The sequence below is a fragment of the Cupressus sempervirens genome, chromosome 8 (genome assembly GCF_028749045.1).
Source record: "Cupressus sempervirens isolate cs-2001-9-10 chromosome 8, ASM2874904v1, whole genome shotgun sequence".
NCBI lineage: Eukaryota > Viridiplantae > Streptophyta > Pinopsida > Cupressales > Cupressaceae > Cupressus > Cupressus sempervirens.
In genome coordinates, this window is record NC_143125.1 from 721,976,368 (window position 1) to 721,990,480 (window position 14,113).

General features: G+C 31.7%; 1 protein-coding gene across 1 annotated transcript; it reads right to left on the reverse strand.

Annotated features, from left to right (window-relative positions):
• Positions 1-8,630: 8,630 nt before the first annotated feature.
• On the reverse strand, positions 8,631-11,730 carry LOC149544481 (uncharacterized). The gene has a single exon (XM_089795144.1). It carries the CDS (start codon positions 11,722-11,724, stop codon positions 8,710-8,712), a length of 3,015 nt encoding a protein of 1,004 aa, XP_089651270.1. The 5' UTR covers positions 11,725-11,730; the 3' UTR covers positions 8,631-8,709.
• Between the last annotated feature and the right edge of the window lie 2,383 nt (positions 11,731-14,113).

Here is a 14,113-nt window from a genome sequence, read left to right on the forward strand (position 1 = left end):
TAGAAAAAATATTGGGTGAACTTATCTAATTTATACCTCATGATAACAATGGTGAGCTCTTATATGCAATAGAAAGCTCTAAATTTTACTGGAAATAGAAAGCCTCAAAGAGGACTCTCCCCAATCCCAACAAAAAATCCACCAAAATACATACACAATATCTCAGAAGTCTATCTAGAGGCACTCAACAAGTTCTAATATCATGCAAGGTTTGAATACATAGATAGCCACCCAACATGTAGAGGTTGAATGGAAAGACCAATAACAAAATAGAATCAATATGACAAGAATAAAGTGTATAACCATTAAAATTTCCTATAGAATAGATCAATTAGATTGAAATTGATAGATAGATAGGAGACCCCTTAGTTAAAAATAAGTGAAGGTGAGACATAAAAAGGGGTAAGACTATGTGAATCATCTTAAATGTATAACTAGGCTCTAATACCACTTGATGTAGTACAAGGAAGGAGATGTCCTATTCCATAGAAAAAAATTACATAGAAAAATATAAATAATAACACTAAGATTTTGGTCCAAATATGCAAACTCTCATAGTAGAATCATAAGATTTTCATTCAACATGCCTGACTATAAGGCCTTTCAAGTTACGACCATATACATAAGTAATTCTGCAAGACCTTGCAAGATCCAACCACTAGCTAACCCATATTTGAAATATGGTAGAATATCAAAGAAGAATCTAACTTGTGCTCTCAAGGAACCAAGAAACCTTCTTGTTTTCCCAAGCCCACACTTTCTTCTAGATTTGCTCCTCTCAACTGCTCTTCTTCTCCATGGTGAAAATGAAATATATTACTCTAGACTCCACAAGACCCTCAACTTATACTAAACCAAGCCACATGTTGGCCTAGAATAATGGACATTAAATAAACACTCACATTGAATATGCCATCAAGCCAGAAGTTAATTTGGCAACAAACTTTAAATGTATAGAATTATGAAATACTTAGGAAATGCCCCACATTTACAATGCATAACTAACTCAATGACCACACAATAATACACACACTTAGACATAGATCCATGGGCCATCCAACAATCCAAATCCAAGAGTGCATACACCAAATCCCTTAGATCGAAGCTCACTAAAACAATCTACAAAGTCTTCCAATAAATTAAGAACACATGACTAGTAGTCACCAAAATGGTTTTAACTCCAAGATGATTACTCCAATCATCATGTGCACTTAGGAAAAATTTTCCCAATATTCCTTGAACAAATCCCCAACCACACAAACCATAACTCCATAAATCCAAGCTTGAAGCTCCTCCATAAAAGATTGTTGACTTCCCTAGGATACTTCTACATCAGAGTATTAAAATCATTAAGGTGATTGGAAATAATTCCACCTTCCTTTACCTTAAGTTTATACAACTTCTTCATGATGAAGACTTTGTCCATAGCCGATGGAATTGCATACATGCCTACAAACTTATCCCATAGGTATTATTTGTAGTCTTCTCATTGATGATATTAAAAAGAATGTTGTTTGCTAGAGCAAGAAAAATTGATGCTTTCACCTTCTTGTCTAAAGTCTCCTAATTTTCATCTACCATAGATTTTGTTTTATTTTCCTTTCCTTCCAATGTGAAAGAGAGATCTTGTTTAATTAACAGTGACTCCATATGCACCTTTCAAAGGTTGAATTTTTTTGCTACGAATTTCTCTACTTTCGCATCCTCCATCTTTCTAGAAATTCAACACTGATTTCCAAACTTTTATGGCTTGTGCTCTAATTAAAATTGAAAGGATTTGAATGTGAGAAGGAAAAAATAGATGCAAATCAATAAACTAGATAAAATACAAATAAATACAACATGAGATTTGTTGGTTTGCCACAAATTATGGCTCCATCCACATTGAGAAAAGGATTGTATTGTTTAATAAAAGTTATTTATAATGATACAACAATAACATATTTATAGATATCAAATACATAAAGAGTTGTTGAAGTGAAGAGGAACACAATTGGAGGGAAATCAATTGTGACTACTAGCCTTCATATTAAAAAATATATTGATATTATACTTTCTAAAAAAATAAAATGTTTTGTTTTATTATGCATTAGAAATTTTTAACCGAAACGCAAAACCTTACTTATGGAATCAATACTTGACTAATGTGTTTAGATGAAAAAAATTCAGTCGCCATGAACAACATCATGGCCCATTTCATACAAAGTTGTGAAATAGATTCGATATCTACTTGCATCAAGATTTCCATTAAAAATATGCTTATTCTATTGTATTCATCATATAAAATTAAAGAGTAGACTCTTACATCATAGATGTTGTGCTACAGATCATAGCCAAATATTCATAGTTTCTTGAGGAGGGACATTAGCCATAGAGATTAAATTACTTAGGTCCTCAAAGAAAAGAATTTGTTGCGAAATATCTATTAAGATTTCAAGAGCCAAGAGGGTGCACCAACACTTGATAATCCCTCAGGTCACCATCTCACTCTAGAGAATCTACTTAATAATTTCTCATAATGAGAGAGAAAACCATTGGATCACCCTTGATGGGCTTGATCTTAGGTGAGGAATGATGTGCTTAAAGAGCAAAAAAAAAACTCTTTAGCAAAACTACTTCCCCTAGCCTTGATCTATTACTTTCCTAAGAAAATATCATGATGTATGATGTAAAATGTTGATTTCTAAAATTTAGATTCAAATTCTTATACACAATTAGCTTTATTAAATTTTGGTATCATATAGTTTATTGTTATAGAACATTAAATAGATTATATGTAATGTGAAAATGATAAGTATGTCTACAAGAAAAAAATGAAATAGATAATATTATATATTAAAATATTTATTTATTCTAAAACTAGAAATCTATTGAATATTAGATAATTATCTAAGTTTATTATAAAGAATTGTTATATTTGAGAGGTTCTTTTTGTCTTTATTGAAAATAAATTTTTAGAATAGATGATATTTTTTAGTAAATACCACATTCTAAAGCATAACTAATATTTCTATTAACTATTAAATTGTTAATATTAAATTGATTGAAATTAAATTGAATGAAATTGTATGTCATAATAGCTTTTTTTATTATAGAAGCTTCAACAAAAAAATTAAGAAATTTGAAATTTGAAATAGATAAATTAGATTGAACTCTTCATTAATAATTATCAACAAAAATTCAAATGTTCCATAATAGAAAATAATTACTAAATGTTAAAATTAAAAATATAATAATATATTTAGAAAATAAAATAATATGAAATAATTAAATGTTCTTTTCTTTTCCTTCTAAACATGTATCTATTTATATTTCCCCCAGTAGGTGATTAGAGAAGCTTCTCTTTATATATATGTATGTTTATGCACACACACACACACACACACACACACACACACGTGTGTGTGTGTGTGAATGAAGAAGCTTCTATTTATGTATATATATGTGTATATATACATACACACACACACATATGTGTGTCTCTATGTATATATATGTATGTATGTATGTATGTATAGAGATAGATCTCTTTTGAGGTGCTTATTAGTTCTTAACACAAAAGAAAAATTGATCCAGCTACATACATGTTCCAGAATCCGCTAAACCCATGCTAAGTGATTTATCTCAATATCCTGCGCAAAAATAATGTAGAGTAGGAAAAATTGGTAGTGTTCACAAGAAATTTTACAAAAGCATATCATAGGAGATATTTTTAGAAAGAAACAAGCCATGACCTAGTTAAATTGGTCTTGTTGTTGATTAGCTAGGTTGATTATGAATTCATGTAGAACTATCATCAAATTAGGTACAATAAAATAAACAATCAGTTGTTAGCAGCTAGCAAGATAAAATATAGTTTTCCAAGGTGATATTATTGCATATGAAAATGTATGTATGTGTGTGTGTGTGTGTGTGTGTGTGTATTTATATATTTATATATTTATGTATACAAGTATGTGTATATGTATGTATGTATGTATGTATGTATGTATGTATACATATATATACATATGTATATGTATATATATTTGCACACATATTTGTTTGTCTATTTATTTATAGAGTGTGATTTTTTTAAAGGTGCTTATTGATCTAGATGCATACATATTCTAGAATCCCAATAATAAAATAATAAAAACCACTCAACATGTAGTATGGCCACAAATGCAATGGCAATGCCTATCAGTGAGTAGATTCTTCATTTTCTCTCTCATTTTTCATGTGTTTATTTCACTTGAACATTCCTAGATGTACCCATGTTAGTTGTATGAGAACAATAAATAACTGTGATTAATTGCTCATGAGCAATGAAGATGGACTTCCCTTGAGAGTATCCCAACTTTTAGGTACTTTAAAGATTGATCCTTTCCTAAAGAGCTTAGATGTTAACGAGGAATTTAGATGTTGGCGGGGGGGATGGGGTTGGGGGAAAATGAGCTTCCACCTTCACATGGTTCACCTTGATTAATAGAGAATATTAAACTATTCTAGAAACCATGTGAAGCTCAACATTAACCTATGATTTCATGACAACTAACTATATGAACCTCTTAGTTTCAAGCAATGTAGGAGGCCATAGTTCAATATGCAATCTCAATTCATATGCATACGACATCAGGTGGAGCTAAGAAATGCAATAGGTTTGCATAAATTTGTTAGAGGTCCTTCATTAGGAATTTTAAGTTATAGACCATCATGAACATTATAAAATTGACTCTTATTGGCAAGGGTAATGTCCTCAACATGAACAAAAATCAAGGCTTTCTATGTGTTGGCTTGTTGAGGACATTCTCTTGGCCATAGCAACTAGAGTTCTAATGTTCATGATGGTCTATCATTTAAAAAAATTAATAGACCTATTAAATAAATGTAAACATGGTACATTTTTTCAGCTCCACCTATTATCCATGCATATAGAACATAGCTGCAAGTACATTCTTGATTCAGAGTGGTATAATCTTATTTTGGATGTGATGGAAAAATAGCCTGCACGAGAAGATGGGAAAATAATGTCACTTTTGCAGGTTTGGAACCTTTTTTGTTATATTTTGTCACACGTATCTGCATGAATATGAATATTTTGTCACACATATCATTTAAGAACATTTTTTTCTTCATAATTTAGGTTAAAATAGGTGATCATATGTTTCTAGATCACCTTTTGGTGGCTCACTTTGAAGTTTTGCAAGTTGCTACTAGATTTATTCTTTCTATGGAAACTATAAAATAGGTTTATTTCTTTGTATTAACATGCAAAATGAAATAAGTTTTTTCCTTGTAATCATTTTTAATTGAAATGCACAAGAAAACTCTTACTGATGAACTATCCCATATTTCTTAGGCTTATTTATGCAATTTGTTATGAGAAGTTGACCATATGGATTTGTTTGGTTAGTTTTATGGAGCTTGTGACTACTTTCTTGGTTTGCACCATGCATGCCTATTTGAGAAACTAGAAATGAATTATATATTAGTAGTTCTTTGAGGACAATTTTTGGTCAATATGACATTTCTGCAATTTCAAATACTACAAACATAATAGTTAAGAATGAGGTTTGGACATTGAAAGAAACATTAATGTATGTCTACCAAACTTTACTAGGAGGATAAGTCTATACTTGTATAAAGAATACTAAGTAACCTTTCAACAATTTCATCATCCCAAGATCACCAGTTAGACTTTCGCATGAGTATCTTTGTTTTTCCTTAAAGGTTTGATAGTGTTATGTGTTCCTATTTTGAAATGGATAAATGTGATCAAGCATTATTTTAACTCTTTGTTGGTTGATGTTTCACTTGCAACTGAACTTAATAGCTAGAGAGGAAGTTGAAATAGAATATGAAGTAGATGGTTGGTTTTATGTGAGTAAATATATTTAATAAAAAATAATGCATTGAATCTCTAGATCAGCCTATTTTACTAGCTAACCTTTTATATATCTAAATTATTGTAGGTAAGGAAAAAAATGACCTAGAAGAGATGGTAAATAGCTGGATTGGTTCCTGTGCTGTATGTGAGCCCTTCCTAGAGCAATTTTTATGGAGCAAAGAAATAGATATGTAGCCCTTTTTTCCCAATCTTATCTAAATTTAGTCATGATCTAGCCTTGTCCTATGTGCATTATCACCTAAGTTTTTGGTGGTTTTGTTTCCTATAGTCATACTCTTATGTATGTTCACTTTATTGTAACAATAGTTTCATATACCCCTTTACTCAATGGTTTTCTAGGAACTATCTATTATTGTAAAATTCAAACATCATTATATCAATTTTTTATTTTGATTTGATGGATTTCTAAACACATCAGAGAATTATTTTTATTAAGAGAGATGATTCTGTGACCAAAATAATGAAAGTGAGTATTGCAATTGTTCCTATATTAGATTGTATCAAAGATTGTTTTTTCAACAATTCATTGAATAACAATGGAAGTGTCACTAATTTTTATTTTTTCTTCCAATTTGACATTATATTATTTGATAATATGGAATTCTCCATTAAAAAGATTGAGAGCTAACCATATGAAATACGTATACCTTTATGTGTTAATTTGGATGCTTCCACTTCATTTGCATGTACCTAGGATATGATAATGGGGTAGCATCTCCATGCGAGTTCTCTTCAACTTCTCCTTATATTGAAAGTAAGTTTTTGCTCCCTTTAATCTTTATTTCTTTCTTTCTTTTTCCCTTGTCAAGTAACCAAATATGTTCTTCCCATGCATAAATGTTTTTTCTACATTATGAAAACATGGGATGAACTAAAATTCACTAATGTAATACATATAGTTTTCATTTTGCAAGTAAAGTTTTTTTTTTGAAAAAATAACAATCTACAAATAACAAATTTAACAGAATGATTCACTAAAATGGAAGTATATTTATTGATATGTTGATCCACCATGTAGTTGTATTTGAAAAAATAAAGCATGCAAATTGTTTATTTTTTTATTTTTTGACTCACTGTTCTAGGTCATATAGAAAATAAAAATGGTTTTAAAATATAACACCTACTCAAAACTAGACAATCATCCCATTCTAGACCAAGTACTAATATTTTATTCTATAAAGAAGGTTTATTTTGCCTTTTAAATATATAATCTTAATGTATGAATAGTGACAATGTTGTTATCATAGTAATGAGTCATGGAAGACAGTAAGCAAAAATGGAGAAGGACAACCAAATAATGAGAAAAAAAATTGATTTTCATAGTTACAAAATGAAATGACACTACAAACATAATTGAAAATGGTGATGTCACTGTTGCAGGACAATAATATCACATGAAGTCCAAAGCTAAATGAGAAAATTATTTCAAATAAGGGCATGTAAGTGATTCAAAGCAATCCTTGTTACACTAAGAGAAGTAAAAAAAATAGAAAAGATTTTTTGTTCAATCATAGATGTTTTTTAATCCTTCTTTATAACTGATGAACCATATCTATTTTGCATCTCACTTAGATTTTCCTTTACAGAAACCCACCCTCCAAGATTTGTAGAATTGAATTTGGGGCTCACAAAATCTTTCTTTTTTAATAGATATGGTCTTTATCAGTGGAGCTGGTGACAATCCTTTTAAGGAAACTTCTAGTTGGAGGAGTAACTATGGGTGAATTATGTTTTACTAGGTTTGTCAGAATATTCTTCTTACTAAGAACATTTTTCTTACTCAATGAGCTAAATCCTTTTCAAGTTGTATCCATTGTAGTATGAGGGTATGTGGAAAATAATGGTGTGCCAAAAAGCGGTGATATAAAAAATTATACTTTGATTTGAAATGTTGATGAGAAAAAATCTCTACACAATTGAATCTAGAAACTAAAAATCACATTTACATGGATTGTGGAAATCTAATAGATTTGATTACTTTTCACTCCAATTATTTCCATCATTAATCCAAAATTGGTTATTAATTGACTTAAATCGTGTCTAATTCCTTTCCACAAATAGTCATGTTCATCTTGTCCATTTCCTTTACTCATATATTTATCTTTTAAATCTATATTTTAGCTTACTTATGAATCTCATAATTAAGAAAAAGTGAGACATATTCAATCTCATGAAGCAAATAAAAAAAATTAGGTGTGTGTGTGTGTGTTGGTGCACACACACACACACATATGTATATATGTATGTATGTACGTACATACATACATACATACATACATATATATATAAATTAATATTTATTTACGTAAATATGTACACACACACACACATCATTCTTATAGATTAGATTACGATGTCATTAAGATTGTCTGTATTCAACCATTGTTTGAATTTAATTGAAATAGGTAAATAATAGTATTAGACATTTTAGTAAATATATTAAAATTACTTATTTATGCATTTTACACATTAATTTATAAAACAATAGCATGAAAATAACTTAAGCACACTTCTTTCTTATAATTTTGAAAAGAAAAAAATGCTGAAATTAATATATATATATATATATATATATATATATATATATATGAAATTTTATAAATTGAAGTTTCAACCAGTAATTTCTTAATTAGTAAATGCTTATAAATTTGATAGTAGACATAAACTAAAAGAAAAAATATGAAATTTTATAAATTTAATTTTCAAATGTTTATATTAATCTAACAATTTGTTACACGCCTTACAAATTTATAGTAAACATATATTAATAATAAGTAATACATATATTAACAAAACACTCTATACAATGCTATCTACCTTCATCTATTTCCTCCACTTACACACCTATCAATAGCTAGAATTACAACATCATACAAATTGAAGGCTCTTTTCCTAGCCCTCATGTTGAATGTCAATATTCCAATCACAATGGAAAATCCCAAGCCAGAACTCAACCCAAGTCCAACTGCCCATTCTATCATTTCAGCATCTGAACTTTCTGCGTCACCAATTGTCTCGACCTTTGTGCAGTTTTCATAGCCAGAGGAGTTGTTGCAAACTGATATATTTGTGAATGGGATGCCACTTAGCTTTGGATTGCCCAAGTAGGACGACTCCCCGAAGGTTAGAAACTGCCCTCCGTGGGGTACTTTCTCATCAAGCTGCATGTTGAAAGACAGATTCAAAAACTCCAAATAACTCAGCAACTGAAGCTCTAATGGAATGCTCCCACTCAGCCTGTTTAGCGAGAGGTCCAGAGACTCTAGCTGCTCCATGTCTCCCAACGTTTTGGGGATTCGGCCACTGAGATGATTCCTTGAAAGATTAAGGGCTATCAACCCCTTAAGGGATCCCACTTCGAGAGGAATGCTCCCCGAGAAGTTGTTGCTTGAAAGATCAATGCATTTAAGAATGAAAAGAACTTTCACAAATTCAACATCCCAACCTTTCCAGGAAATTGTAATCTGATTTGTGTACGTACCAGCAGAACTTCGAGCATCTTCTTCTAGATGGTCTGGATTACTCTGCGACGCATTGACCATTGAAAGCAAGTTTGTAAGGTCGCTTGGAATAACTCCTGAAAGGTGATTTCCAGACAGATCCAGAATTTGAAGATTTGGAAGCCCAATTATCTGGCGTGGGATACTGCCATGAAGATGATTGGACCTTAACAGCAACACTTGCAATTTTGATAGCTTTCCAATCCAGTGGGGGATGACACCTTCGAAGTCATTATTTCCCAAATCCAAAACTTGTAGAGATGGGCATTTTGAAATAGAGGAGGGAATAACTCCAGTCAAATAATTACCATTGAGCTTCAACGTATGAATCTCTTTCAGGTTTGCCCAATTTGTTGGCATTCCGCCTTTTAGCTGATTATTCGCCAAATCTAGAACAGTGAGAGAAGAACAATTCCTTGTTAAATAAGGAATCGTACTACTTAGCATATTTTTGGAAAGGTCAAGAATCTGCAATTGTGAAGTACAAATGGAAACTGGAATGGCTCCACTGAGATTATTCCTCGACAAGGATAAGAACCGTGTACTTGCGAGATGTGCACCAATCTCAGCAGGAATGGTACCATTAAATTGATTCATCGACAGGTCAACCACAGAAAAATAATGAAGAAGAGGAAGAGGAAGTGCGCCATGTAGGGTGTTATTGTGCAAATCTAGATAGCCAAAATACGGGGATGTTAGTTTAGACGGGAGCGAACCTGTTAATTGGTTAGAACTAAGATTCAAATTTAAAAAACTGGGTAAGTCCCATAGCCATGATGGAATATCTGTTGGGATCCTATTACTGGATAGGTCCAGATAGACCAAGTCATATTGGGTCACGAGAAACGATGGAATCCTATCCAAATTGCAAGTGCTTAATCCCAAACTGGAAAGCTGAAACTTTGGAATCCACGTTGAATCAATGTTCACAGTTAACTGATTGGAAGAAAGGTACAGCATTTCAAGTCTAGTGAGATTATCAAATAGAGAAAGGGAAATAGAGCCGCTTAAACTGTTGGAGTCGAGCGCAAGCCTTCTCAAGTTAACAAGACCTGAGATTGTAGATGGAATTGTACCATTCAACTGGTTGGCATACAGGTAAAGAGTTTCAAGGGAGGAAAGCGAGTCCAATGAAGGTGGGATTACCCCTGTTAACTTGTTGTAGGACAGGTCCAAGTAAACAATTCTAGAGATATTGAGGATAGAGAGAGGAATCTGACCTTCAATTGAGGTATTAGACAGACGAAGATGCTGCAAAGAAGACATATTGCCTATAGAAGCTGGAATCTCACCTTGAATTCTGGTATTCGACAGCTGAAGCCTTTGCAAGGACGACACATCCCCAATAGCTGCTGCGATCTCACCTCCAATCCGGGTAGATGACAGAACAAGACTTTGCAAGGACAACAAATTCCATATGGCGGTTGGAATCTCACCTTCAATTCTGGTACCTGACAGATAAAGATGCTGCAAAGAAGACATATTGGCTATAGCAGATGGAATTTGCCCCTCCATGGCTGTGTATGAGAGATCAAAACTGGTCAGTGACAAAGAAGACTTTCGTTGTGTAATGAAAGAAAGGTCTCCTCCAAGATTGTCATTCCAAGAGAGATCAAGCGAGAGCAAGTGGGCGGTCACATTTTGAAACCAAGCAGGTATCTTCCCTGACAAAGAATTCCATGAGAGGTCGAGACGGAGGAGAGAGGTGAGGTTCAGAAGGGAATTTGGAATCGGTCCTCCAAGCCCGCAGTAAGACAAGGTGAGTTGTTGAAGATTGGATAGACTACCAACAGCTTCACCCCAATTTTTGCTTCTAGAGATGTTCACTCCGTAAAGAGATAAATATTTCAAGCTTGGCAAATTTGACAAGCTTTCCAAACTCACATGAAACTTGAGAAAAATGAGAGATTTCAACTTTCCATCATGAGGAGCAGCAAAACTACCGTTGAAGCAGTTGTCACTGAGATCGAGGTGTTTCAGCTCTGCAAGTCGAAACGTGGATGAATTTATGCGACCATGTAACTCGTATCCTCCAAAATCGAGTCGAGTGACGTGGCCAGTGCGGAGGTCACAACTGACTCCCCTCCAACTGCAGCAGTTGAATCCCTGCCACGAACTTAGATGATTATAGTCATCCACAACTGCTGCCTTGAAATCCAGAAGAAGATTTCTTTCATGGAGGGGGCATGCAATTGCAGGTGAAGAGGTGAAGCAGCATAATATTTGGATGATTGCAAATACAACTCTGCAATATGGAAAAGCACTACTTTCCATGTTTACGTTAACAGAGAACAGACAAAAGGGGAAGTGAATAATGAATAAATCCCTTCCCATGCTTAAATGATGTTGTGTGAAGAGTTGGAAGGAAAGAGGAGTGCCATCAGTCACGTTTTGTCTTTTCGGTGTATTTTCCAGTCACGGGAAAAGTTGTGTGATGCTGACGCCTACCGAACTCATGGGTCCTCCTTCAACGACAAAATGCCGTGTCGAAATGGAAATTTAACACTTCATTCCAATTATTTCCGCCATTGACCAAGAATTATTCGTGGACTCAAATCTTTTCAGTCTTCTTTTCCACAAATATCGGTGTGGACGAAAGGCTATCACTTAAATTTGTGGTCGCTGAAAAATACACAGTATACGTACAAAGTTAAAAAATCACCGGATAAATACAGACTAAATTTTTGTCTTAGATTTGTCTAAGTAAAACATATTTTAAAATTTATGTTGAATGTGTATCTATCTTTTTTTTATGGTTATTCATATAAATAATTTCAACTAATAAAACTAGCAATCGTACTTTAGTGTGTAATAGGTGCTTTGAAGAATTTTTGAATTGAGATTTGTTCAAAATTATTTACAAAACAAATCAAAATAACTATTAAAACAAATATTTTTCCATAGAATGTAATTATTACAAGAGCTTCATTTTCATCCACATACTAAGGAAGCAAAAACATAAACATAAACACATATCTAAACGATGAAAAACCTACACTCCATACCTTATATCGTTAGTATTTTGTCAAAAGCTTATAACGCCTTTGTACATCCATATTTTAATTATCTTACAAATTTAGCATCTCATTAGGTGACATCTTTATCTAGGACTTTTGTCGAATAGTATAACAAAGAAATCGAGGTAACAACATGATCTATCTAGATTTTGTGTACATATGTACATGCTTATGAAGATAACTACAAATACCCAAAAAAGGATGTTTTATCCTTTCTTTTATATATATTTCAAGATCCTTGTCCTAAGTAGAACTATCTTTGAACTACATAGTCAAGAAATTAAGGAAACAACTAGATTTGGAGATTGGTGACTTGCGAAGATGGTGGTTTTTGGATTTGTTTCCCCATCTTAGTCCCTTAGATTGTTGGGATAAATGCGTTGAGATCCAAACAAAGCTAACAAAAATTTATAGGCAATTGAATCCCAAATTTAAGAACATTGAAAGAATACGAAAAAGCATTATATTATACAAGGTATATAATTTGATTATAGTTAGAAAGGCAACTTAATAACGTAATTTTTTTAAAGATTATAGTAAAGCATATTTTCTAGCACAATAAAGACCTTTTATAATAAATTTGATAAAATATCTTCCCTAACACAAGAATGACCAACTACAACAAGTATTTTTTTAAATATTTAATCTTATATTTGATGTCAAATCAGGTTATTATCCATTAAAACCCCCACCTTCAAGAGAAAAGTCACATTTGAAAATAAAAATAATCAATGAATAGTTATTATTCAAGAAGTAACTTATCTAGAAAATACAATTGATGAAATTTTTTTTCTGGGTGAATGTTTTAAATGTATATTTCTAAATTAATATTTATATTTTTAAAAGATAAATAACAATAATTAGTAGGTAACATAATGATGATGATGATGATGACGACGGCAATAATGACAATGATCATGATGATGATGAAGAATGATGATGGTGGTGGTGGGGTGTAGCATAATATTTTTAATGAGTGACAAAACGTCAAGTGACATATAACAATTATACTTATTTTTTGTTGCTTTCTCAATTTAAAAACAAGAATATTATTATTTTTAAGATTTTGGTTTCATTCTTACAAATCAGATTATGATGTCATTATCATTGTCTCTATTCATATTTTATTTGAATTTAATTGAAATTGGTAAATAATAATATTAAACATTTTAGTAAATATATATTTTTAAATTACTTATTTATACATATTACACATTAATTAATAAAACAATAACATGAAAACAACATCAAGTTCACTTCTTGTGTATAATTTTGTAAGAAAAAATAAAGTACTTTGTACTATTAAAGTTCAAAAAAAAAAGAAAATATATGAAATTTTTTAAATTGAAGTTTCAATTAACAATTTCTTACTCACTAAATGCTTATAAATTTGATAGTGAACATAAACAAAAAGAAAAAATATGACATTTTATACATTAAACGTTGAAATATTTATATCGACCCAACCATTTCTCACAACCTTATAAATTTAATAGTTAACATATACTACCAAAGAATGTAGTCTACATGTTAATAAAACACTTTATACAATGTGATCTACTTTCATCTATTCCCTTCATTTATACACCTATCAATAACTATAATTATGACATCATACAAATTGAAAGCTCTTTTTCTCACCCTCATGTTGAATGTCAATATTCCAATCACAATAGAAAATCCCAAGCCATAACTCAACCCAAGTC

Excerpts from the sequence above, each read along its gene's own strand:
- LOC149544481 (XM_089795144.1), bottom strand. The coding sequence starts at position 11,724 with ATGGGAAGGGATTTATTCATTATTCACTTCCCCTTTTGTCTGTTCTCT.